This window comes from Eriocheir sinensis, chromosome 23 (assembly GCF_024679095.1).
Source record: "Eriocheir sinensis breed Jianghai 21 chromosome 23, ASM2467909v1, whole genome shotgun sequence".
Lineage (NCBI taxonomy): Eukaryota > Metazoa > Arthropoda > Malacostraca > Decapoda > Varunidae > Eriocheir > Eriocheir sinensis.
In genome coordinates, this window is record NC_066531.1 from 10,175,056 (window position 1) to 10,202,332 (window position 27,277).

General features: G+C 45.3%; 1 protein-coding gene across 1 annotated transcript; it reads left to right on the top strand.

Moving 5' to 3' along the window:
- The first annotated feature begins 3 nt into the window (after positions 1-3).
- LOC127002467 (uncharacterized) lies at positions 4-27,277 on the top strand. Its single transcript, XM_050868453.1, has 7 exons — positions 4-29; positions 7,900-8,029; positions 8,232-8,383; positions 10,264-10,376; positions 10,987-11,079; positions 26,349-26,460; positions 26,817-27,277. The coding sequence occupies exons 2-7, from the start codon at positions 7,904-7,906 to the stop codon at positions 27,010-27,012; spliced, it is 792 nt and encodes a 263-aa protein (XP_050724410.1). The 5' UTR covers positions 4-29; positions 7,900-7,903; the 3' UTR covers positions 27,013-27,277.

The window sequence follows — 27,277 nt, forward strand, 5'->3', positions numbered from 1 at the left end:
CAGCTTGAGGGACCGAACACCGATTCCTGGTAAGTACTTCCGCGGGTTGCCTCGTAGCAGCACAAGAGGTTTGTACTGATGTTTCTGGAATAAGAAAGTGAAAGGATTGTATCATCTACAAGAGTACTTCCTTCCGTGTATAGTTATGTGAGCTCGTAAATTCCACCGTCGGTTACGACAGAAACGGCAAATCGTGTATACTGCCCCTTTTCACCCCCCCCCCCCCACCCCCTTTTCGTTGCTTTTTTACATAGGTCAAATGGCAATTAGCACTACCCCAGCTACCATCCCCTCCCTGTCTTTGGCTTTACAGTGCCTAAAGTCAGGGATCTCCATGACCAATAACCCAGGAAAACTACTGTTGTACAATCGTGGGACACAAGTGTTGACACACTGTCCACTGGGTTTCGTTCACCGGCCCTGACTTTAAAATATATACACCGCATGGAAAGAGGCTAATGTTCAGATATGTCACTACATATACACTCTCCATCATTTATTATATATGAATTTGTCAGTTGTGCACACTGATAACACGTTTGTAATTTGTGGAGGAAAATGTATCTTTTTACATTTCGTTCAAATTTAGTCAAGGACAGCTAAAGTTGTTTACAAGGCTGTTATGCATTTGAATAAATGTTGTATTCATTTCTGCAACGTCCTCCCTAAGAAAATACGAAGAAAACATTGATAACTTGCACAAATATTCTGATATGATCTAAAAATATATAATGATGAAACTATTTAACTCTCGCTTGACAATGTTATGTAATGACGTCATCGACCATGCCAGCCGGCGCATTTAGGAAACTAGTAGGCTATTGTGAATTGAATTACAAAGCTATTATTTTGCATTTAAGAATACTAAGCGATTCGTTTGCATTTATGAAACTAAGCCATTACTTTGCATTTACGAATACTAAGTTATTATTATGCATATAAGAAAACTGCTATTATTTTGCAGTAACTTTTTTTGGTCAATTTACGGTTTCACCCAACCAACGATTTTCTCACGTGGTTCATGTTTTTCTACTGATAGATGTTGAGAATTCCGTGATTTTCTTCCTCATTTCCGTCGCAAATGTCTACTTTTCGAGTTATGCCTCTTTTCAAGTTATGCCTTTCCCCTTCCCTAAACGATCTTGGGGGACCTGTGGGAACACGGGGTTTTTGGGTGGGGGAGCATGAAATCGACTAATATGCATTTCAAATGAGGTCGAGAAATCAACAGAATCGCATTAGAACACCAGTGAAAAGGCATAGCCTACATTTGTTTTGGTTGGAGCGGGGAAGCGGCCATTGTGATGTAAGCAGTGTTGCCAACGATCCGCTATGGGTGAACATCCCATCCTGATCTGCGCATGCGCGGACTTTGTTTACATACACAGGGCGGATTATTTTCGGCACGGTACCGTGTCTTTTCTCGCTTACTTATTGTGATCTGTCCCACCCGAGTTTATATTTGTTTTTTATGAAAGTAGATGATGACGTATGTTTTGAATTTGGAAAATGCGTGAAATATGAAAGTTGATTCCTGCACCTCTTGTATGTCAGCAAATGTGATAAATGAGATAACCTGCACCCCTTGTATGTCGGTAAATGTGATAAATAAGATAACCTGCACCACTTGTAGGGGGAGGTGGGGCAAAATGGCATAGGTGGGTAATATGGACCACTCCGTTTTCTGTGTTTTTAGCTTCTGCCAGCTATTGATAATGATATGGACTTACTCCTCGGCTCATTAGTCAGCTGTAACATCTGGGCAAGTTTGGACGCCGTCGTGTGTTTGTGTGTGAAAAATCCCAGAATATTTTATCACCAGCTGATCTATTGGTAAGGGTCTGATAAAATCGTGTTTATAGGAGTACTGTGACTCATAATTTCATGTGTTATTGCATGATTCTTTGGTATTACTCTGTGCATGAGTCTGACTACTGAAACATTTTTCTGCACCGCCATTGTTCCGCTGAGATTGTTGTTAACATTTCCATTGCCCTTGGGGCAAAACGGCCCACTTAACAATAATAATTATTTTTTGCTGCTAACTAACTCACAACTTCAGTGAACAAAGATAAGGACAAAGTGTTCTCTGTTTCATTTATATGAATATTAATTTTATGTTCAGGAAGGTAATATCACTTTTCATTTGGAATTCATTGTTGTACATGCTACTGAGCCTAAGAGCAATTGTTTTCTAATGGAATAAGAACTAGATTATTTTAGTTTTGTTAAGTAATCTTTCTAATGTGATTATCTGTCAAAACGTATGTTTGGCATGTTACCAAGCATTTCCATATGAGGGCCATTTTGCCCCATACGTGAGGTCCGTTTTGCCCCGACCGTTGTACAAAATGGTCCACTTGTGGCTATTTTATTTTTTTAATTCATGAGTAAAGGATCCAAAGTAGTTCTTCCAAAGAGAGTTTATTTTGTTTAATGATGAATAAAGATTGCAAAAACACCAGCTATCTCTGAATATACTACAAAATTGATGCAAAATCTGGAGTGAAACCTTAAGGGTGCCGTTTTGCCCCACCTTCCCCTGTGTCGGTAAATGTGATAAGTGAGATAACCTGCACCCCTTGTACGTCGGTAAATGTGATTGGTGAGATAACCTGCACCCCCTGTACGTCGGTAAATGTGATAAATGTGATAACCTATACCCCTTGTATGTCGGTAAATGTAATAAATGTAATAACCTATACCCCTTGTATGTCGGTAAATGTAATAAATGTGATAACCTATACCCCTTGTATGTCGGTAAATGTGATAAATGTGATAACCCTTGAATGTCATCCTGGAATTTGGCCATTCTCTCATAAAAAACTAGCATGCTGTATTGCCGCCATCTTGCCTGGACAAACTAATATCAACACTCTGTGATAGTAAACATTGGGTTCTGCGCATGCGCAGATCAGGATCGGATAGACTAAAATACATTGATGAGATTTATCGCCACGCCGGGCTGCCCACATTTCCTCCCGTCACTCCAGAAACACAGGCCGAGGACCGCGAACTTGTTTTCCACTGGAATGCCTCAGATTTGCTACACTTTTTTGTGCTGTCTGTAGCGCCGGTAGGGTTTTTTGAAGGGCGTTATAGACGGCCCCAGCCTGTTAGTGGCGCAAGCTAATTTAATTTATGGTGGCTGGCGTGATGTATGACTTGCTTGGCCCATGCTGCCTCCCGGTGCTCCTCTTGGCCGAAGTTGCTGAAGTTAAGGTTGATTGAAGATCCGGACAGCATGCCAAGTGCCTTCCCACCCCTCAACTTAGCCACAGCCTCTTTGACCTCAACCAGAGAGGATGAACTTTCGTCAATGGGTGGGTTAGCATCCATCACTTGTAACCCAGCAACTGGAAGCTGCCGACGTGAAGAGTCCACCATGTACAGTTGCTCAAAGTTCTGAGCCCAACGTGCCCTCTGCCCATTCATGTAAGACACGAGGCAGCCGTCAGCTGTTCGGATAGTGCTCACCTAATAAGAGGGAGACTTGGAGCGGAGCATCTTCACGGCTCGATAAGCAGGTCGGGGGTCATTCGCATTTAAATGGCCCTCGACTTCCTCAGCGAGACTCCTGACATACCTCTCCTTGTCTCTCCTCAGGAGAGCTCTAGTCCTACGCGACAGAGCCCTGTATTGGTCCCGCTTCCCAGCAAGTCTGGCAGCGCGACTCTCCTCAATATTATCCAACGTCTCCACCGAGGCAAAGGCACTCCTAGATCTCGGGCGCTCTCCAGTGCACTCCTCGGCATCTTGCAGAGTCTTACGTTTGAAGGTATTCCACAGTTCTACAGGGTCTTCCAGGGTGCTGAGCACATCGAACCGATTTGAGACCGTCACTGCATACTCCTGAGCACATGCCAGGTCCTTCAGCCTCTCGAGATGGAACACAGTAGTGTTGCATCTCGAGATTCTTTTTGACCTAACATGAAGCTTGAGTGTTGCAACAACAAGCCTATGGTCAGTTGCAAAGAACACAGCACTCCGGTAAACCCTGCAGTTCTGAAGGATCCTCCAACGAGTATTTACGAGAATGTGGTCGATCTCCTTAGCTACACCTCCGGCATCGCTATTTAAAGTCCAGCGGTGCAGCTCTGGTCTCTGGTACCAGGAACCCGCAATTCTCAACTTTCTGGATTTTGCAAAATTCAGGAGGAGAGAGCTGTTGATGTTCCTGGTACATTTGCGGAAATGAGTTCCTGTACCCACTGTGGTAAGCCTTCCCTCCAACCGGCAACGTCGCAGTAGTGCTACTCAAGTGTTGTTGTGAATAAACGATGTTGGTCGCGTTCGGCTGTGAGTGGCGGAGAGGTTAACTGCTATTTAGGAAGTGTAAGGGAGGCTTTATCCATAATTAAGAGGTGAAAATAAATGTAGCATGTGTATGTAACACATGTTAAACCAAGATATCACTACAAAATAATAACACCAGAGAGAAGACGAGGCGTATTATCTAGAGTCGAGACTTTGATGATCCGCTCCTTCATCAGCATTCACGTGTGAACGTGTGCACACTCTCTCTCTCTCTCTCTCTCTCTCGATGGAAATCCGATATAATTTTCTCACTTTCTAAGAAATCCGGCCACCTGTTTTTAACCAGTCTCTCACATACCTTCGCAACCACACTAGTGAGTGATACCGGTCTGTAATTTAATGGGTCCGCTCTCTTGCCTCCCTTAAAAATCGGTACCGTACTATGTTTGCTCTTTTCCAATCTTGTAGTACCTTTTCTTCACTCAGAGAGGCACTCATTATGGAGTGCAGTTTCTCTGCAAGCTGATCACTACATTCTTTCAAGATCCACCCTGATACTCCATCCGGCCCCGTCGCCTTTCTTACATCCAATTTGTTCAAACTTTCTTTGACCTCCTGCACCGTTAACTGAATCTCTTGCATAACCCTTCCTTTTTCTTGGCCCGGGGGTTGTACAAATTCTTCTTTTGTAAAATTCTATGGAAGCTGTTATTCATCACCTCTGCCATCTTTGCTGGGTCCTCATATGTGGTTTCATCCATTTTCAGTTTATCGATTTTTTCTCTATTCTTTAATTTGCCGTTCACACGTCTATAAAATAGTTTGGGTAGGTCTTTTCACTTGTCGATTATATCTTTTTCATATTTCCTTTTTTCTTCTCTTCTAATCTTTGTATATTCATTCCTTGCTTGTTTGAAATCGTTCCACGAGTTAATTCTTCTTCGTCTCCTCCATCCCTTCCAAGCTTCCTCTTTTCTCTTTCTAATTATATCGGATCTCTTGTTAAACCACTCCTTTTTACCAACATCCTTTTTGGTTACCTAGGGGACATATCTATTTTCGGTTTCCTTGTATAGCTTTAAAAACGCCTCCCACTTATCCTGTGTACTCTTGGCTTTGAACAGCCCACTCCAATTTGCATTTTCAAAAAAGGTTCTCATGCTAACAAAGTCACAGTAGTTGCTTCTCCCAATTTTGTGATTTTCTTTTCGGTCAATCGTTTTCTTTTCTGATACTTCAAATTCCACAACCTCATGGTCACTCTTCGCTATTGGACAATCTACGTTAAGATTTTATATTATTTCCGGCGCCTTACTAAATATATACCAGGTCTAGTCTTGATGCCTCGCCTTTTTTCCCGAATCTGGTATGTTCCTTGATCCACTGAGTCAGCACATGTTCCACTGCCAGTTGCAGTTGTCTTCCTCCCCACGACTCGTCTGCTCCCTGCGTCTCCCAATCCTCCCATTCCACCTCCATGCAGTTGAAATCACCCATTATAAGTATTCTCTCACACGCCCTCAACATTTCATCCTTGCAACTCACCGTCTCTTGTATCATTTGTTTATATTTTATTCCCGCAACCCCATACGCTTGTTCATGGGGGCACATACCCTACTACATAATGCCTCCTTCTTCCTTCAGCACCCACAGTTTTCACTTTCAACACCTCTGTCAAGCCTTCACCCTCAATTACCTCCTCCACCCTAATGCCTTTTTTAACCATCAACATCACACCTCCTCCCTGTTTTATCTTTCTGTCTCTCCTCCATATGTTGTTTGCACCTTCTCCAATCCCCACCACCTCAATTGAGTCACAACTTAGTTTCCGTCAGCCCCACAATATCAGGTTCTTTGTCTCTCAAATAGTCGTTAATTCTATCTACGATGAAAATATTCCATTAATATTCGTATATGTCACTTTCCACCCTTTCTCCTTTTCTGTTAGTTTTATTCCCTTCTTCCTCTCGACCCTATGAAATATTTTCTCACTTTCATAATCCATTACTCTCCAAAAAAACTCCCTCTTCTCTTCTTGCGATCTCTTCTCATTTAAATCACGAACCTCACCTCTAAAGGCGGCTTTACACTTGGCAATTCGCGGCTGGCAATACAGGCGCGGCAGCATTTTTGGTCTGGGTCTGGGTCTGGGAGCTCTTCTCGCGGCAAGTTCTGTGCAGCTGAGCGTGTCCGTCTTATATTGCCGACTGGCGACCAGGTAAACAACATGTCGGCGCCAATAAAACAAGAAATGACAGATGCAGATAACAAGATTTGGAGCCGGGAGGCCGAGGTGGCATTGCTAGAGGAAGTGAGACAGCATCGACACTTGTGGGACCCACAAGATAAGCTCTACAAGAAGCAGAGTCTGCGCAAAACAACTTTTGAGAGAGTGGCAGCAACACTGCGGGAAATGTTTCTCTCTTTGCGAGATATCGAAGGAGGTATAAGGAACGGTTATTTTCGTGTATTATATAATCACACTATGTAATGCCTGGGGGTTGGGATGGCATGTTCCTCCCTTCTCCTTTGTTGTTAAATGCAACAATAAACAATCAATCAATCAATCAATACTACTTATGATAAAACTCGTTTACTTAAAGTATTTCTACAATATTAGGCTGATGGACCAAACTCATTGTGGTTTTAAGATATGGTAGTAGCCTTTTGGGGTGTCTGGGGTGAATTCATGCCCTTGCATTTACTAGCAGTTTACGTCTTGATGCTCCCGGCGGCTCCTCCCACGTGTGAAGGTACTTTCTCCCGAGAGCACCCAGCCGGTCTAGCCGCTAGATCGTCGCGGGTGTATTGCCGGCCAGGAATTGCCACGTGTAAAGTGTGTGTGTGTGTGTGTGTGTGTGTGTGTGTGTGTGTGTGTGTGTGTGTAATTCACCACGACCTGATCACGCGTTGGTCTCGTAATCGCCAGCAGCAGGTACCCTCCCGACATGAGCAAGTGCTCTTTATCGTCGATCTATGAGTACTGCCAGGACCTCACACACCACACACTCCATCCCCTTTGCTCAAGGGGGGATAGTAACCACTCCTAGTCAACGGAAAGAATCCGGCCTGAGCGGGCTCAAACTGCCGCCCTGTCAGACCGTGAAGCCTGGGAGTGTGTGTGTGTGTGTGTGTAGTTCATTCATAACACCCTGATCACGAGTCTCTCTCTCTCTCTCTCTCTCTCTCTCTCTCTCTCTCTCTCTCTCTCTCTCTCTCTCACACACACACACACACACACACAGAGAGAGAGAGAGAGAGAAAGAGAGAGAGTGAGCAACTTCAGCTGGCCGTGCAATAAGCCAGAGAGCCTTACTGCACCCACACCTCACTGTCACCTGTCATCCTCGTCCATGTAGCTATCCAGTCTACTCAAACCAAGCTATCGTCGCTGCACTAACTATGTGATTGCTTAGTCTATTCCATTCCAGAGAGAGAGAGAGAGAGAGAGAGAGAGAGGCGGGCCACACTTGCCATGGAGGTGGGCGGAGCTTGAGAGCCAGCCGGCAAATCAGCGAGGAGTGCGGCGCGGGGCTAGAAAACTGTACCTACCATTGTAAATATATAAAGGATGTATAAAGACATTGTACTGTACTGTATTCATGCCCTGCCTGTGATTCTTCTGTCTCTTCCCTGCTGCAGGATAATGTCTGAGGGCGGCAGTCGGGGCGACGTGGCAATGAGGGTGATCGCGAAAGTCCACAGGCCGGGGGTCACGCCGGAGGAGATGGTGGTCGGCTACAACGATTGGTCCGAGAACTACGAGGAGATGGTGAGAGAGAGAGAGAGAGAGAGAGAGAGAGAGAGAGAGAGAGAGAGAGAGATGCCTTCGGTACCAAGTGCATACGCAGAATCATGGGGTATCGCTGGAATGATTTTGCGTTAAACCGGCGACTACTCCTTGAGGTCCGGGAGTGAAGTGATGCGGCCCCTGGGGTACCCACCTGTAATCACCCGCTTCCCCGTCCCCTTAGATGATCTGGAAAGGCAGGTACCGTGGCCCCGCCATCACGCTGGAGGAGGCGCTGCGTTGGGTACCCCCGGAGCGGCGAGCTAAGGCCAGGGTGCTGGACGTGGCCGCTGGGACGGGCTGCGTGGGCCGCGAACTCCACCGGGAAGGCTTCAGGTGGGTGCCGCAGGGCCGCAGACAGGGAGATGTCCGGTCACCATACTTAAATATCCTCCAGTCCACTCCCTCCTGCCTGCCAGTGCCTCAGCCTCAACACGAGTCTAACGCCAAGAGATGAAGATGATGTGTTGGAAATTACAGCTGCTTGTGTAGAGGCAGGCCCGCTGGGTGGGAACTGGGAGCGGGCAGGAGCGGCATTACTATAGTCCATCAACTCTAACTTAAAATTGAGCCCTGTGACTTGGCCCGGGGAAACTCCATTGTTTACAGATCTAGCGATGACCTACGCATGACGTTTTCTCTCACTGTTAGTCTGTACGTTATCTATTTATGGAATTTACATACATTCATAATACGACTGCGTGGTGTTATGAATGGCTTGGGATTAGAGGGATTGATTGATTGATTGATATAGAGTTTATTTCATGGGGCCGCAACATCTTGGTCATATGGCACCGGAGTAATAAAATGGAAGGCAAATAATTAAAATAATCTAAGGGTGATAAAAGTTATTAGGAAGATAGTTTTGAAATGGTCCATTTAAATATAGCACTAGTTTAAAATATAATAAAATGTTTATTAAAAATGCATTAGTGAAATACAAAGAACTTTCTATAAAGAGACCCTACAAGAGATGGAGGATGCCCATCTCCTGCAGATACCCCATGACGTCATGTCCAGGGGTGAACGCCTTTTCACCCAGCATTAGGGAAAGGGAAAAATTCCCATGTACATCACGACACCGGGAGAGGTACTGCTCTCGCAGATCCCGCAGACTGGGGCACTCGACCTGGGATTAGAGGGAAAGACAACGACTCAGTAAACCTTCCATAGCACTTGGCAACGTGGCTCATGCAACTTTCCCGCCTGACGGACCTTGGCAACAGGCGCCAGGCCGCACCATTCAACGTTACGCCACAATGGACAAATGAAGTAGATCTCACTCTCGCGCCCTGCGCAGCCATGCAGAGAGAGAGAGAGAGAGAGAGAGAGAGAGAGAGAGAGCCACCCTCTCTGAGGAGAGTAATGGAGTGATGTGGCAGAAGCGCGGTCTCGTGGGGAATCCTTGTGTCGCGCCCAAGGGCTCAAGTTAAAATCGATAGGCTATACTATGTTAGGAATTAGGCCAGTTAACCGGGGGACTAGACAAATTAACTATTATCCTTATGGAACTAGTCTTCGATGGTACTTGAATACTTCGGTCATCGGCTCCCAAACCGAGACAGAATCAACTTATTCACTGCCTGAAGACTAACCACATTTACCATGAAAGGAATAACAATAGTGAAGTGTTTCCTTTCATGAAATAATAACTAATTGTTCTTGCTGAATTAAAATTAAAGAGCAAGGATAATTTAACCTATGGAAACAGAGAGGAAAGCCACGCCACCTGGCGAGAGAAATACAAAATATCGCTTCAGACCCACGTGGTTGGTTTTCTCTCACTCCACCACCGGCCTTCACAAAGTAAAGACGAAGGCACTGCAACCCACCCATTAACTCGGACGCACTGTGCCTTCTATTAACTGACTGAGGGATTCTACACCCGGCAACGAGACTTCAGAGACAACAATATCTTTTGAAACCCGCTTCTCAGCTAAGTGCCCCAGCAGTTATTTGAGACAGATAGATTTTACTACACGGATCCGGTAGGATTATTATTTGTTCGGCTGTCTGGAGTTGCTTGTTGGATACCTTCACCACCTAATAGCTGGTAAGCACTTGTTTGTTTGGGATTGTCTGACGGGTGTGTTATTCACTTTGCGAGTGACCTAACTGTCGGGTAGGGTAAATTTACTGATTCCCAACAACTACTACTACTGCTATAACTTCTACTACTACTACTACTACTACAACTACTACAGCCGCTCCCACAGGCACATAGACGCTGTGGACCCGTCGGAGGGCATGATGCAGCAGCGGGAGACTGGCATCTATACCAACGACTTCCTGGAGTTTATCGGCAGCGGACACTCCACCGTGCCCAAAGGTATTAGTAGTTTTTTTTTTTTTTTACGTCAAAGGACACGGTTCAAGGGCAACAAGAAGAGTACAAAAAAAAGCCTGCTACTCGCCGCTCCCATAAAAGATAAAAGTAAAGAGTTGCCAAAATAGAGGTCAATTTCGAGAGGAGAGGTGTCTTGATACACTTCTTGAAACATGTCAAGTCATAGACAGGGGGAAATACAGACGAAGGAAGGTTGTTCCAGAGTTTACCTCTTGCATAAGGGTTTTGGATAGTATAGGGATGAGCATGAGTAGAAAGTCGTGTGCAGCGGGACCGCGGGAGGGAGGGAGGCATGCAGTTAGCAAGTTCAGAAGAGCAGTCATCATGAAGATATCGATAAAAGATAGAAAAAGAGGCAACATAGCGGCGGAATTTAATTAAGAGGTAGAAGGTTGTCAGTAAGAGGAGGAGAACTGATGAGACGAAGAGCCTTAGACTTCACTCTGTCCAGGAGAGCTGTGTGAGTGGAATTATTGTTATTGTTGTTGTTTGATATTTAAATATTAATATACGTATTTTTCTTTTACATCTCTCTCTCTCTCTCTCTCTCTCTCTCTCTCTCTCTCTCTCTCTCTCTCTCTCTCTCTCTCAGACACATACGACCTGGTGGTCACTTCGGGCGGTATGGGCGAAGGTCACATCTCACACAGTGGCCTCGACGACCTGGTGCGCGTCGCAAAGAACGGTGAGTGAGTAAGTGAGCCTGCGTGCCTGCGTGCGTGCGTGCGTGCGTGCGTGCGTGCGTGAGTGAGTGTGAGTGTGAAAGTGTTTTTACAAAAAAGGAGACAGCTCAATGGCACAAAAAAGAAACAATAATATAAAAACAAGCCCGCTACTCGCTGCTCCTGAGAAAAAGAAAATCAAAAGAGGTGGCCGAAAGAGAGGTCAATTTCGGGAGGAGAGGTGTCCTGATACCCTCCTCTTGAAAGAGTTCAAGTCGTAAGTAGGAGGAAATACAGATGAAGGAAGATTGTTCCAGAGTTTACCAGCTTGAGGGATGAAAGAGTGAAGATGCTGGTTAAATCTTGCACAAGGGGTTTGGACAGTATAGGGATGAACAAGAGTATAAAGTCGTGTGCAGCAGGGTCGCGGGAGGGAAGGAGGCATTCAGTTAGCAAGTTCAGAAGAGCAGTCAGCGTGAAAATAGCGATAGAAGATAAAAAGAAAGGCAACATCGCGACGGAATTTAAGAAGTAGAAAACTATCAGTTGGAAGAGGAGAGCTGATGAGACGAAGAGCCTTAGTCTTCGCGCTGTCCAGAAAAGGTGTGAGTGGAGCCCCCTCACACATGAGATGCATACTCCATACGAGGACGGACAAGGCCCTTTTATATGGACAGCATCTGAGAAATGAAGAACTGGTTGAGACGATACAGAACGCCCAACCTTAAGGAAACTGATTTAGCGAGTGGAAATCTGAAGTTTCCAGTTGAGATTTTGAGTTAAGAATAGACCGAGGATATTTAGTGTTGAAGAAGGTGACAACTGAGTGTTGTTGAAGAATAGCGGATAGGTGTTTGGAAGATTGTGTCGATTTGATAGGTGGGGAAATTGAGTTTTTGAGGCATTGAAGGACACAAGGTTTCTTCTACCCCAATCGGAAATGATTGCAAGGTGTGAGGTTAAGCGTTCTGCAGCCTCCAGTCTGGAGTCGTGTGTGAAGTTGAATAATGCAGAGTGGAGTCGTCGGCGTATGAGTGGACAGGACAGTTTGTTATTTTAAGAAGATCACTGATGAATAACAAGAAGAGAGTGGCTGATAGGACAGAGCCCTTTGGAACACAACTGTTGATAGGTTTAGGGGAAGAACAGTGACCGTCTACCACCGCAGAGATACAACGGCCGGAAAGGAAACTGGAGATAAAGGAACAGAGAGAGGGATAGAATCTGAAAGAGGGCAGTTTAGAAAGTAAAGACTTGTGCCAGACTCTATCGAAGGCTTTCGATATGTCTAGCGCAACTGAGAAAGTTTCACCGAAATGGCTAAAAGAGGATGACCAAGAGTCAGTTAAGAGAGCAAGAAGATCGCCAGTAGAACGCCCATTGCAGAACCCATACTGGCGATCAGATAGAAGGTTGGAAGTGGAAAGGTGCTTTTGAATCTTCCGGTTAAGGATTGATTCAAAACCTTTAGATATACATGAAAGTAAAGCTATAGGGCGGTAGTTTGAGGGATTGGAACGGTCACCCTTCTTAGGCACAGGCTGTACAAAGGCATACTTCCAACAGGAAGGATAGGTAGATATTGATAGGCAGAGACGAAAGAGTTTGACCAGGCAGGGTGTCAGCACGGAAGCACAGTTTTGAAGGACAATAAGAGACTCCATCAGGTCCATAAGCCTTCTGAGAGTTGAGGCCAGAGATGGCATAGAAAACATCATTTGGAAGAATCTTAATAACGGCCATAAAGGAGTCAGAGGGGGGGTGAGTAGGAGGAATATGCCCAGAATCGTCCAGGGTGGAGTTCTTACAGAAAGTTTGAGCCTTAGAGACAGATGAGACGGCAGTGCTTCCGTCAGGGTTAAGGAAAAGAGGGAAAGAGTAAGAAGTGAAATTGGAGGAGACATTTTTGGCTAGATGCCAGAAGTCACGAGAAGAATTAGAAGAAGCAAGGTGTTGACATTTTCTATTGATTAAAGCAGTTTTGGTAAGTCAGAGAATAGATTTGGCCCGATTCCGGGCTGAAATTTAAAAGCCATAGTTAGCGGGAGTTCGAAGGCTCGAACTTTTTGTGAGCTGCCTCTCTATCTTTAATAGAACGAGAACAAGCACGATTAAACCAAGGATTTTTAGTATGAGGAGTAAAAAAAGAACGTGGAATGTATGCCTCCATTCCAAGGACAATCACCTCTGAGATGCGCTGGGCACACACAGAGGGGTCTCTCTCCTGGAGGCAGTAATCATTCCACGGGAAATCGGAAAGTACATCCTCAGGTTGTAACGGTGTAACGCTTGGTTGCGGGACTTGCGGGCGTGAAGGGAAACTCTTGCTGTCTTAGAAGAAATATATTCTTAACCTAAGATACAGCGTAGCATGGGTGAGAGAGACGAGACGCTAGGCGTGTGTCGTGCGAGCTCTCTCGAAGGAGTGACGAGTTTCAGAGTGGAAAATAATGAAGTTACAATTGGTCACGTATGTCAAGGTGACCTCTAAGCTTGATGAAATGCTTTGTATACAAACTGAGATGGTAAACACTGACAGCTGACATTCCTACAAGGTGGCGTGATCTATCTGTCGTGGATTTTTTCCATTGATATTGCATGCCTAATCCGTGGTGATAATAAGTAATAATAATAATACATTGATATACTACAATTACTATAACACTGTTCGGTCACCTACCGCTGATCGCGACCTCGCGACACCCCCCCAAAAATCTAATTAGTAGTGGACCCGATATAGTGTGAACATGTTGAGCAGACTGCTTATGGGACAAGTATATGAAAACAATGGCTAAGCAGGAATACTCGTGTAGTAATGACATAAATAATGAGAGGTAACACCAGCGGGTGCGACATAAATCAGAGAAATAATCTCTAAATGGAGAAACATAAAGACACAAGTATCTGTAGTTAACAAGTGGCATAGTTACAGAACATGAAATGCTCATCCAGATTCCAAAAAATAAGAAGAACAACAACAATAGGTGGGAACATAGTACAGTGTAAGGTACAGGAGCAGGAGAAATGACAGATTTCTTGCCTTTGTCTTAGGTGAGAAAAAAAAATTACCTAGCCAGTGGCTTCCCTGCATCCTGTCGCCTTGTCTGAACCACCAAATAATCGTGCAGGACAGAGTTCCTCCTAATAAGGTAGCACATGACGACGAGACTGACGAACATCAGAAACATTGGCACAAAAATTCCAGGGTACAAGTAGGTGAGGTGCAAGTATTCAGGCAGCGTTTCCTCCAGGGTTTCTGCAAACTCTGTTTCGTTTGCGAAAGATAATGAATTAAGGGAATTAGTCACATAAGAGATGCTGGAGAAATGAATGTTATCGAGAGACCGCAGAGGAAACACTCGATGGGAAATATTGGCCGTAAACACCAGACGGATCCGGGACGGGTACGTTATGTTAGTGGAGCGGATATAGCATGCTTCCGCTATGGCATAGTGACCAGTAACCCGTTGATAAGTGGTACCCTCCGGGCAGATTACAGATACATAGAAGGACTGAGGAAAATAGAAATATTGAAGACCCTGAAAGTTCTTATGGAAAACAGGTGTTGGTGGTAGTTGCTTGTAAGGGCACAGGGAAAGAGCGTCAGACGCGTTCACTCGGGTGAGGGCGATCTCGCACACTCCTCCCCGACCGGTAGGAAGGCAACAAGAGACGCAGAGCAATAGAATTGCCTGAAGACCGTTTCCTTGCAATATTGCAAGAGTGAGTAGCTACCCGTTGAATACAGAGCGAAATCTTCCGCGATTAAGAAAAGAGACGGGTACGTGTCCAGGGCTAACACACTGTCCTTGGCGGAAAAGGGAAATGGAACAATTTCATGGGCCTCAAACACGTCCGCCGTCTGAAACGGAACATGAATGATTATGGCATCGGGCATGAGGGTGGACTCGATCAAGGGGTAAAAATATTGACTCGTGTCTGGGGTGAATAAAGGCTTGAGACTATAATTTTGATACCCGATATGGATAGTCGTTCTCAAATTGTGTAGAGGGAACAAGGCAGGTGTGACTCTACCGTGCGCCGCATCTACCATGCTGCTAATAACCTGCTGATTTGCCGTTGCGACAGAGTTAATGACGTTTTCCAGTACATGCAAGGCCTGATCTAGGAGGAGAAACTGATTCACCTGGTCGATCTGCTTGACAACTATGTTGATAACCTCTACCATCTTATTTGTTTGCTCTAGCAGTTCCTCAATGTGAGTATGCAATCGCGCAAGTTTTCTACAATTGGCGTTGATCACCCTGCGATTTCGGGCAGCAAAGGAAAGTACATGAGAGTAGTGGTCCCGCAAATCGCGCACGTTCTCGTCGGTTGCCGTACCAAAGAGGAACTTGAGGCGGACTCAACGATGTTGAGCAACCCCCTCTTTACCCGAGAGTGAACTGAGTGAAAACAATAATCCATGTCTACCTCATAAACTTTTTGCCGTAAGAACAGAATCATATCCTCCAGTAGTTGAAAAATATTCAGAGTTGGTACTAGAAGGTGCCTTTGATTCCTTAGTCTTCGTTACCCGTATGGCGTCTGCCATACCGAGTAGTTTTTCTGAGACTATCCTGATTGTGTCTGTGGTGTTGGTCAAGGAAGTATATAGATATTTTACGAGGAGCACATCTTCTATGAGGAAGACCTCTCCTGTGTGTGCCGTGAGGGCGCCAGGCTTCAGGTGGATGGGTGTCGTTGCAAGCAGGAAGCCGAGGTACAACAAGATGATCACAAAACGCAACATCATGATCTGAAAGTGGTGGGAATGAAGTATTTAAACTCGTGGTCTCAAGTTATAGCTATGGGTGTTGGGATTATCTTGTTGAACATTTGACTCTGAGGGGAATTACCAATATCAAGGTCCAAAGGTGAGGGAATTACTTTCAGACGATCACTGTGAACTTCTAGACTAACTCCACTATTTGACTCAAGAACCTCGAACCTATTATTTCCCCTGACATTCCGAACAACACGGTAAGGACCCACAAATTTTACCCCCAGTTTTGAACTTTCCGCTTGCTTAATCATGACTGTGTCACCCTCTTTTAATTCCACCGGGACGGCCTGTTTGTTTTGTTTTGGCATCATTTCAACCTTTGTAGCGTTTAACGTACACCTGACCTCGGAGTGTATCTTGGAAAACATATGCATCTGCTGTTGCGCGTACCTATCAATGTTGTATAAAGGTTGGTATGGTTTTGTTAGGAAGTCGTACGGAAGACGTTTCTCCACCCCATATAAGATGTGGTAGGGAGACTTCCCCGTAGAGTCGTTTACCGACGTATTTATGGAAGCGGCTAGGTGCGATAGCCAATCCTCCCAGTTATCGTGGAGATCGTTCACGATAGGCCTGAGGACCTGTAAGATTTTCCTATTAGCCCTCTCCGCCAACCCATTAGCAGCTGGGTGGTAAGCTGTGATGAAGGATTGCGTGATTTTACCTGAGCGCATATTTCGCTCAATACTGTGTTCCTAAACTCGGTGCCAATGTCACTCAAAAGAATTAGAGGAGACGAATGTGGACACAACACGTGAGTCACGAGGGCATGGGCAACGCGTGTGGCTGTCTTGTCCTTGAGAGGCGCTAGAACTAGAAACCTAGAGAACTGGTCGACGCACAACAATAAGTAGCGCGAACCATGTTGGCTCTGGGGGAGCTGTAATAAGTCTATATTAACAACATCCCATGGCGCCTCTGGTACTGGGTATTGCAACATAGGTGCTGGCCCTTTTACGCACCCCCTTGTGCTTAGCACAAACGACGCAATGTGCGACATGTGTTTCTACATCAACTCGTAATGTGGGCCAGTATAATTTTCGTCTGGTGACAGATAGCGTCTTGTCTCTTCCTGGGTGACCCGCAATGGGTGTGATATGGCCTGTTGGCATGCAATATAGGTGAACGTGTCCGAAGATTTTTTTCCAATCTCTTTAATGAACTTAGGTATTATTACCCCTTACATTAGTGCATAATTCCTCAAGGTATTGTATTCCTCCCACTTATATATCAAGTGTAGTGAGGTTATAGTGAAGATATAATGAAGCTTATATTACTTTATGGGATATGCTTCCACATCATTCAGCTTCATATGAAATTAAAGCTTAGAGTCTAGGGAACAAAACTTATAGGATACATTTCATCAAACTCATACCTCTGATTTTTTATTAATTTATCTGTGTACTTAAGGAAAAAATGCGGCAAAATTCAGGTTTCATAAATCAAAGAAAAATTTCTTTTCAAATTTCCTTTATTTTTATCTATAGAAAATGAAGAACACAATGTTTTCTTTCAAATAAAAAAAAGACTACAAAAATCCCATGAAAATAACCGAAGATATTGGCAAAAGAAAGAACAAAACATAAACTTTACAGGAGACGGTTTTTAAATCACCGCGCTGCCATTGTTAAAAGGCGCCAGCCTCATAGTCTCCCCTGTCTGTCCCTTTAACCACGTTTTTTTTAACTGCCCTCTCCTTCTCGCGCACTCTGTCTCTCCTTTGGAGGGCAGACTTTTGAATATTAGTAAATGGCTCTCCAAGGAGGGGAACAACAAATCATTCTTCATAGCCAACATTGTAGTCTCGGACGGCTTGGGCAACACTGAACTCAAGAATCTTCTTGTTGGCATTCTTATATTTTGAGCAATAACGCCAGATTCTTGAGTGTAAATGCTCATTCGGGTTTTGCGTTTTTCCCAGTAGACAAGCAGATAAAATCTTGTCAGAAGTCAGTCTTCTGTATTCTCCCCAAACCTTCTGACGAAGTTCACTTGGCAGTAGGAAACTGACTTTCATGTTCTTGTGGGATGGTATTGGCTTGTTGTTTGCGATTGCTTTCTGGTAAAAGCAATAACTGTCAGGTGTCTTAGGGCATAAGTGATGTTGAGGATTATTATCAGACGATGAACAGTGGAGGAATGATGCATAAATGTCCTTTCTAAGCGCCTCCACTGTCCCTCCAACATGACGTCTAATTGCAGCAGTATAGTATTTCTGTAGCTTGGCGATTACAAAGTCTGTCAGCTTTCCTTTCCCTCCCATCTCCTTTACTCTTCTAGTTTTTCCTGTTTTTGTTTTCTTTTCTGTTATTACTTGTTCTCTTACTTTTCTTAGTGCTGTGCCTAGTCTCTTTCCCACATGATTTATACATTCACCTTTTTCTATTTCAATTCCATTGTATGGTCCTTTTCCATCATTCATACTGCACACAGCATTATAGGCTGAACTGTCCCCATCTGAGATAAATACAGTATACCTCATATCATTGTCCAAACTCCTACTAAATAACTTCATAGCTGCTGCAGCTTCCATCCCTCCCGAACTTCCTTCATAGTTTTTCATACATTGTTCACTATGATTTTTCAACCATTCATCAAACTCTTCTTGACTCACTTTCTTTTGCTCCAAACCTTTTTTTTTCTTTCCACACACTTCACAAAATTTACTGACTACCTCATAATCTAAAACACATGCAGAGTCAGCGTCGATGATAGCACCAACAGCTAGCAGACTCGTATGGCCTCGTTTCTGCCACGACCCGTCATATATCACTTTCATGTCATAAATTCCATGCTGGTCAGGTACATAATGTTGTTTTGCTGCTTCAATACTCTTTTTTAATATTTCTTTTGCCTTTTCCTTTGTTTTCTCAAGTGCTAGCGACTGGAAGTTTGCATAATTTTTATACAGAGGCTTCATACTCATGTTCTCAGTCAATTTATGAAACCCTGCATAGCCTAAACCTACATCCATTGTACTGTACACAATGGCGTTCGTCACTGGAGTGTCTTTCACATCTGAATCACCATACTTTTTACCACACTCTGCACACTCTAAGTCAATTTTATGGTCCAAGAACTTGTTCACAAAGCTCACATTTAGTTTCCCAAAGCAGTGACTGCAAGTAACATGTGTAAATAATTCTTCAAGATAACTTTTTTTCAAAATCAAGTTCTCGTCATCAACTGTGGTCTTGATTGAGGGTTGTGATGTCTGGTAAACTTCCAATTTCCTCTTCTTTGCTGACGAGGTTTGAGGTGAGAGGAGAACATGAGTAGTGTGAGGTGAGACTGAGTGCTGTGGCGGTGGAGGGTGGGTGTGGCTGGTAGAAGCATGCGAAGTGGCTGCAGGTGTGACGCGACACTCCTTCGATGTTTCTCCTCCTTGTTTCTCTTTCAAGCACTCACGGGCCCTCTCTGCATTCTGACGCTTCGCTGTTTTGCTTCTTTTAACTCTTCCCATGATTGCAGCACTAGTCCAGGTCGAGGAATCAAAACTGTGGCGTAAGAAGTTGAGAGGTCAAGGAGCAATATCCTCTCACTCTGACATTTTGAAGAGCACTGAAGCTGAAAGAGTCTGTCTTCGTGATATATGCTGGTTGATCGAGTTGCCAATTATCTTCATAAACACAATTCTGGAACAAAAAACGAAGTATCTATCGAAATTTTGACGTTATTTCAATATAAGTAATGTTTTTTCTATGTAATAGGGTTGCCAGATGTTGCCAATATTTTATCTATTTTATTCAGTATAAAAAAAATGAAAAGAAATACAGCTCTGTAACTTGGTAGGATTGTTGCCACCATCATAGAGATTATTTTTAAATGTATACCTAAAATTCGCCCATTTCCCAGAATTTTTCGAATATTCGCGCCCTGCACTCCCTTAAGCGTCACGGGGACGTATTTGTCTGGGATGACCAGTTGTTCTATAGGTACCGGTTTGGTTGGCCATGACCTACAAAGGAGGTTGTCCTCTGATAGGAAGAATTGTGAAAAGGGAACTGGCAATTCAGGAAGGTTTGTTTCGTCTCCCGACTCGAGGGCTTAAATTAACCTCTTCCACACAGGGTGGTCTCGCTGAGCAGTGTGTAGCTCAGGTGAAGTGAAGTTGTGGATGACCTCTGGGGTGGTAATCGCACCTATCGGAATATTCCGAGATAAGGCATCTGCGACCACATTTGTTTTCCCGGTGATATATTTTATCTCCGGATTGTATGCTTGGATCGTTAAGAACCATCGTGTAGGTTTATTCCCTTGAAAAGATCAGTTATGGCCGCGTGGTCCGTATACACCACAATTATGTACCCCATCACTATGTCTCGAAAATGCTTCAGAGCCCACACAATGGCAAGAGCCTCTAGGTGGGTAACAGAATAGTTCTTTTCCGGAGCTGTTAGTACTCGACTGGCGAACGCTATTACATGCTTTTTGCCGGACTTATCTGTTTGCATAAGAGCGGCTCCTAGTCCACTAGCCGAAGCGTCGGTACAAAGCTGAAAGGGGTCCTTGAAATCCGGAAAGACAAGGACCGGAGCCTGTGTAAGCGCTTTCTTTAAATCCTCAAAGCTCGTTTGTTGAGCTGGGAGCCACTGAAATGGTACGTCTTTCTTTAATAGATGGGTTAGGGGACTCTCGCGTGCTGCGAAGTCCTTTATGAAAGGCCTGTAATAACGTCCGTCTCCCAAGAAAGACCGTACCTTGTCCGCCGACGTTGGCTGAGGGAACTCGGAAATAGCTTTTATTTTGTCGTCCACTGTGTGGATGCCGAATTCGTCCACGACATGCCCCAAGAACTTGATCCGAGGTTTTAAGAATTCACATTTGGTGAGTTTGAGCTTAAATCCGACCTCTTGAAGTCTGTGTAGGACTGCTTTTAGTGTTGCCATGTGTGCATGCACGTCTTTACTTGCTATGATGAGGTCGTCTAAATACACATAGACAGTTGCCCAGCAAGTCACCAAAAATACTGTTCATTGTCCTTTGGAAGGTCAAGGGAGCTCCTTTGAGTCCGAACGGCATCCTCGTCCACTCATAGTGTCCATGAGGCGTGCTGAAAGTCGTTATTTCACGGGACTCGGGGGCCATAGGCAGTTGCCAGTAGCCACTGACCAGATCTAGACTCGCAAAGACTTTATTTCCTCTACCGAGACACATCAGAAGATCTCTAAGAACGGGAAACGGAAAATGATCATCCACGGTCGCGGTGTTCACACGCCGGAAATCAATCACAGGACGATAAGAACCGTCTTTCTTTGGAACCAGAAACAAGGGTGAATTCCACGGGGAGTTCGATTCTTTGATGACACCTTGTTCTAACATATCAGATATAAGTTGCTGCACTACTTCCCTCTGACTGTGGGGGAGCTTGTATGCATTGATATATACAGGATTGGTATTGGGTTTTAACTTAATGTGATTGTGTTCAGGACACTGCGTAACTCCAAGCGGCTCGCCTGGTAGAGCAAGCGCCCCCCTATAATGTTCCAGCAGCCGGACTAAGGTTGACTTAATTTCGGAATTGTGTGCAACTTTTAGGAATGCCTCTAAATTAGCTGTGTCTTGTTCGGGAGAAGCCTGACACGCCGAGGTTATGCCTGAGACTTGGGCTGAAGGGTATGCAGCTGGTTCTGGGGCTACATTTTTCCCATACACTAGACACTGGCATAATCTAACCCCGTGTTTTAAGGATACAGGGGATCCTGACGTGTTTATTACCAATGCCTCTGCAATACCTCCCTCTTTGACTATCGCGAGAGTTACCTCCACCGTCACCCGGTGTATGTGGTGCTCCGTCGATACACATCACTGCCCGTTGGAGGAGCGTTAGGTAACCGGATTTTAACAAGTTTTGCAGCACGATCCGGAACTACTTGAGGACCTTCTACGACTGCCGTTACTGTCCGCCACAAGTCTGTAATATTTTCGTGTGGTTTGACCATAAGAGGTGACACTTGGGCGGTGGGAGACCCTGAGTCTGTGGTGGGTTGGTCATTTTCCCCCTCTGAGGGCGGGATTACAGGTGACATAGGCGATGGATTTACCATCCCCTGTATGCGTCGTCCTTGATACACAATCGCGTTGCTTTCAGGGTTTATGGTTATGTGCAGGTCTTTCATGGCGTATAATCCTAAGATCCCATCCACAGGTAAGGCAAACCTGCTAGATACATAAAAGAAATCTCGAAAGGAACATACCTTTTCATGTAAGCTGACTGTTAGTGGTACTCGCCCAAAGATTCCCAAAGTGGTGCCTGTCACGCCTACCACATTCAGGTCGTTCTCTTGGAGCGGCCAATTTCCCCCTCTCGCCTGTCGTGTCAGTGACCTGTAAGCGGAGTCTGAGATTACATTGACTGTCGCACCTGTGTCTACCGCTAAGGTGAGTGAAATTTTGCCCACCTTGCAAGGGAGGGCAATTATGCTTGTCCGTCCCAAGGCGGCAATGACTGAGTCAAGTTGCTCCCAATTAGTATCGTCCTTATGGGATACTTGGATGTACGCCTTGGGGCTGTCACGAAGTCATGCCTTTTTATTCTGAGAAGAGGAGGAGTGTGGATTACTGTCCGCCGAGGACTTGTTCTTCTGTTCCTCCTTGGCCTTTTGTATTGCATAACAACTGTCTGAATCATGAAAACAATTCCCGTGGACATGGCAAAAGGCAGCCTTCCGCTGATGGTTTGGCCTAGGGTTCCTGTGTGATGAGCGATGGCCACCCCTGTAACCTCCTGATCTCCTATCAGATCCCTGTCTTGAGTGTGTTGAGTCCCTACGTTTCGCGAAGCAAGAATTCTCGGAATGTCCTGATTGTATGCAAAAACTACAGGTGAGAGATGCCTTACTTTGTGCCTGCAATGCTGCGGCAGTTGCGAGGGTTGATGGTGAGTGTGTTCTTGAACCTTGACTTCTAACTCTGAGACGAAGTCAACCAACTTCCCGCCCGGTTTGAAGGTCAAGGAAAGGGCAGAACGGCGGTTCTTCTCTGAAATATGAAATAAGTAAAAAAGCAACTCAAAGACTGTCTTCACCTGGTGTTTTTGCATACTGCCCCCTGAGAGCCATTGCGCGTCTTCTAGACTTTTGACACAGTCACCGCCAGCTGATTTGCCTCAGTCATGGCGTCCCAAAACGGGTTTGTGGAGGATTTTTTTATTTGGAGGGGCTCAACCGTGTGTGCGATCTGGCTAACGACGCCTGGTTTACTCCCGCCTCCGGAGATTTTTATGAAATTCCTTTTAAAAATATCATAGTTTACTCCAATGTCCACCGAAGCAAACGCTGAGGACTGCATCAAATTTAGTGCCCGAGAGCCTGGTAGTAACCGGGACCGAATGAATGCAATTTTATCAGGATCTTCCGTAATGGAGGAATTTACGATGGCAGACTCACATAGATCTAGGAACTGTCGAAAACTGGCGTGAGTTGGAATGACCCGAAACGGTGGAGGGGGGGGGGGGGGGGGGTGGGTTGGTAGGCATTGTGACCGGTTGAGTGGGGGTGAAGTATCCCGAAGAACCCGGAGGTGAAGGGTCCCTGTTTGGAATTGAGGAATACTGAGTACCTGAACGTAAATTTACAACATTAAGATCATTGGTGCCTGAACCGTGTTCCACTTCCTCCTTACCTGAGGGACTCGTTTACTGTTTAAAGGTGTCACCGAGTTTAGCGAGAGTGTCTTTATTCATATTATGGCTTAAATCAGTTACAATATATGAGCATATTTTAATTGCTGTAAATATTAACGTAACGCGTCTGAGTTAAAAGTTTGCGCTGTACCCCTAAAAACAAGAAGGGATGGTAAGCAAGGTGGCCGTTAGACGTAATAGAAAGTGAAGGTTATAATGTCAGTTTATAATGTAATGTTATAATGTTATGGTTATATGAAATAATGACCCAATAACGCAGCCGTTATTTGGTTAGGAGAAATAAGTGAGCATGCCCTTAAAGTGCGGGTTTCTCCCGAACAGCGAAGAGAAAACGGAGCAAGGGCACACTGAGGAAGTTTGAATTAGAGCAGGGAAATCACAGTTTTACCGCTAACAGACAACAAGAAGGATCAATACCGTACGCAAATGAGCGTTACTCTCACAATTACGACTGATTAACAGTGTTAGATACACATAATTAAAAGAGTCGTGCCTCTGATGCAATTTTGCTGAGTTTGCACTTGTGAAAATATTTGGAACAGGTACAATACCGATAATATTCAGCTGACGTAGAGCTGGTGACGAAGGATGTCGTCGCTCATGGGGTACCTGGAGCCTTTGGAGTCGCGTTGGAAGACCTTGGCCGCGGCAGGAGCGCGTAGAAGGTTGACTGATGGCGTGGAGACTGACCCCCGTAATGGCTGCTGGAAACTGCTGACGATGTAGTCGGGCAGGTGTGTGGCAGGGCGGGTGCCGGAACACTGCTGCCAGACGTAGGACGGCTGCGATGCTCTTGTTATTTTGATAGTTGTGGGGGCAGCGGTTGTAGATATGGCAACCTGGGTGTGCAACCTCTTGAGAAAGCGCCTTGTAGTAACGGTGGTGGGTACTGCTTGCAGTCACCGGGAGATGTCCGCGTTTGCCCTGGTTGACTGTTTGCCGGAAGAGGTTTGGGCCGATGCTCCCGGCAGCGGCGGTGTTGCCGCTGTGCTGCTTGGAGCTTATGGGCTCTGCGGGGAGTGCCTCCTTCTGCGTACCACGGAGGGCTTGGAGTGAGCTGGGAGTGGCTGGTTGTTAGCCTGTAGAGAGCTTGTAGAAGTGCGTAGGCCTGTAGTTGGCCTGTAGCAGGGATTTTGACTCCTTCCTTCCTTCTACGCCTGTCCCCGGATTTGTTGGTGAGTTCTTGTGGCTTGGAGCTCTTGTAGGAGAACTAGGTAGCGAAGGGCTCGAGCGCGTTGGGACACCGTCTGCCACTGGTGAACGCTTGGTTGCGGGGACTTGCGGGCGTGAAGGGAAACTCTTGCTGTCTTAGAAGAAATATATTCTTAACCTAAGATACAGCGTAGCGTGGGTGAGAGAGACGAGACGATAGGTGTGTGTCGTGCGAGCTCTCTCGAAGGAGTGACAAGTTACAGAGTGGAAAATAATGAAGTTACAATTGGTCACATATGTCAAGGTGACCTCTAAGCTTGATGAAATGCTTTGTATACAAACTGAGATGGTAAACACTGACAGCTGACATTCCTACAAGGTGGCGTGATCTATCTGTCGTGTTTTTTTTTCCATTGATATACTACAATTACTATAACAAGGTCGTCCCACCGAGCTGAAGCAAAATGCCAGAAGCATCGCCTCTTCGGTGGGTCCAGAGGATGTACAGGAGCGATAGGACAGGAAACAGAAATAAGGTTATGGTCGGAGGAACCCAACGGAGAAAACAGTTTGACAGAGTAAGCAAAAGGATTAGAGGTAAGGAAGAGGTCTAGAATGTTGGGCCTGTCTCCGAAACGGTCGGGAAGACGTGTAGGGTGCTGAACCAACTGCTCTAGGTCGTTGAGGAGAGCAAAGTTGTAGGCTTGTTTACCAGGCTGGTCTGTGAAAGAGGATGAGAGCCAAAGCTGGTGGTGAACATTCAAATCTCCCATGATGGAGATTTCAGCGAAGGGAGAGTGAGTCAAGATGTGCTCCACTTTAGAATTCAAATAGTCAAAGAATTTTACATAGTTAGTAGAGCTAGGTGAGAGATAAACAGCACAGATGTATTTAGTAATAGAATGACAATGAAGTCTTAGCCAGGTGGTGGAAAATTCAGAAGAGTCAAGGTCGTGGGCACGAGAGCAAGTGATGTCGCTGCGCACGTAGGTGCAACATCCAGCTTAGGATTAAAATTTAGGATAGAGATAGTAAGAGGGAACAGAGTAGAAGTTGCTGTCAGTAGCCTCAGTAACCTGTGTTTCGGTGAGGAAGAGAAAATAAGGTTTAGAGGAGGAGAGATGGTGTTCCACAGAATGAAAATTAGAACGAAGACCGCGAATGTTGCAGAAATTGATAAGGAGGAGGTTCGAGGAGTTATCAGGACACCTCTCAAGTCGGCAGCCAGAAGGGGAATTTATGGTTCCCCCCCAGGCGGGGGGAAAAGGTGTGTGTGTTGTGTGAATGTAGCGTGGTGTAGAAAGAGAAAGGAACTGTCTTTAGAGAGCATGCTGAACTGCTCTCTGGTGTTGATGAGACAAAAGGGAAACGGTTAGTGAGGACATGGGAAGGGTCTTTGAAGGGCTTCAGCACCCTCCTCGCTTCCCATATATCCTCACCGGGAGTAGGTCACACCCGTTCGATAGGTGTCTTCCTACCTACTCCTACTATAGGATCGCAAAACAGTTCATGGTAATCCCAGCAACTTTTACGAGAGGCTTTTCAAACAGGCGAACTTAGGCGCCGTCTAGGATGGGAAAGAGCCTACATAGAGACTTCAGATTTGCCTGGAGTAAACCTTGAGGCGGTCTCCCTAGGGTGGGCTAGACGACGCGCCCCCTAGCGTATGCCCCAATGATTAACTGATTTCCTCCTCTCCGGCACTCCAGGAGGCTTCGTGATCATCGTGATGCGCCATGAGTTCCTACAGACCGTGCCTTCCTACAAGGACAAGCTGGAGCCTACATGGACCAGCTGGAGGCGGACGGGAAGTGGAAGAAGGTAGGGAGCACCGTTGCCAGATGATCGTACTGAGAGCATAGTATTTACCGTTTTTTGACACCTAACTATTGCCAAGAAACATCAGGAATTCACTATTTTAACGATAGATATAAATGAATCTAGTTATTGAGCCCCAGGAGACAGTTTTGGGGTCGGAAGTTGGTAAATATAAGAGGCTGAGTACAACTATCTGGCAACATTGGTACAAGAAAACATTTACTCTAATCGAGGCTTCTGTCTGGCGGGGCTGTTCACTGTATGGGCGCCTGTCACGACACTCTGGTATAAGGAGATGGTCAGGAGCTGGCCAGGGGGAGAAGGTCACGTATTTCAAATGATGGTCATAATTCCTTCAGGTGGAGCGGCGCATCGTCCCAAACTATTTCTGTGACAAGGAGGGTCTCGTCTTCGTCTTCCGCATCACTAAGCCTGAGTGAGGAGGAAGAGGAGGGAAGGGAAAGGAGAGAGATGAAGAAGAGGAGTTATAGTGGTGCTGTGCCAAGGCCGTCTCTGTGTAACAGCCTTGGCTCTCGTCGCGGCACCCGAGACTGAGGTGTGAATTATCGTGGTATCATGGCTTCTACGATGTTATATGATAGTCTACGCATAGGGCATATTTGTCAGTATTAATCATATTATTGAAATTGTCGTAAAAATCTGTTTTAGTTTATAAGACTGAGGCTGCAGAATCCTTAACCTCAGACCTTGCTATCATCTCCGATTGGGATAAAAGGAACCTTTGGGTTTTTGTGTCCTTCAATGCCGCAAAAACCCAATTTATCCACCTTTCAACTCGGCACAATCTTCCAAACACCTA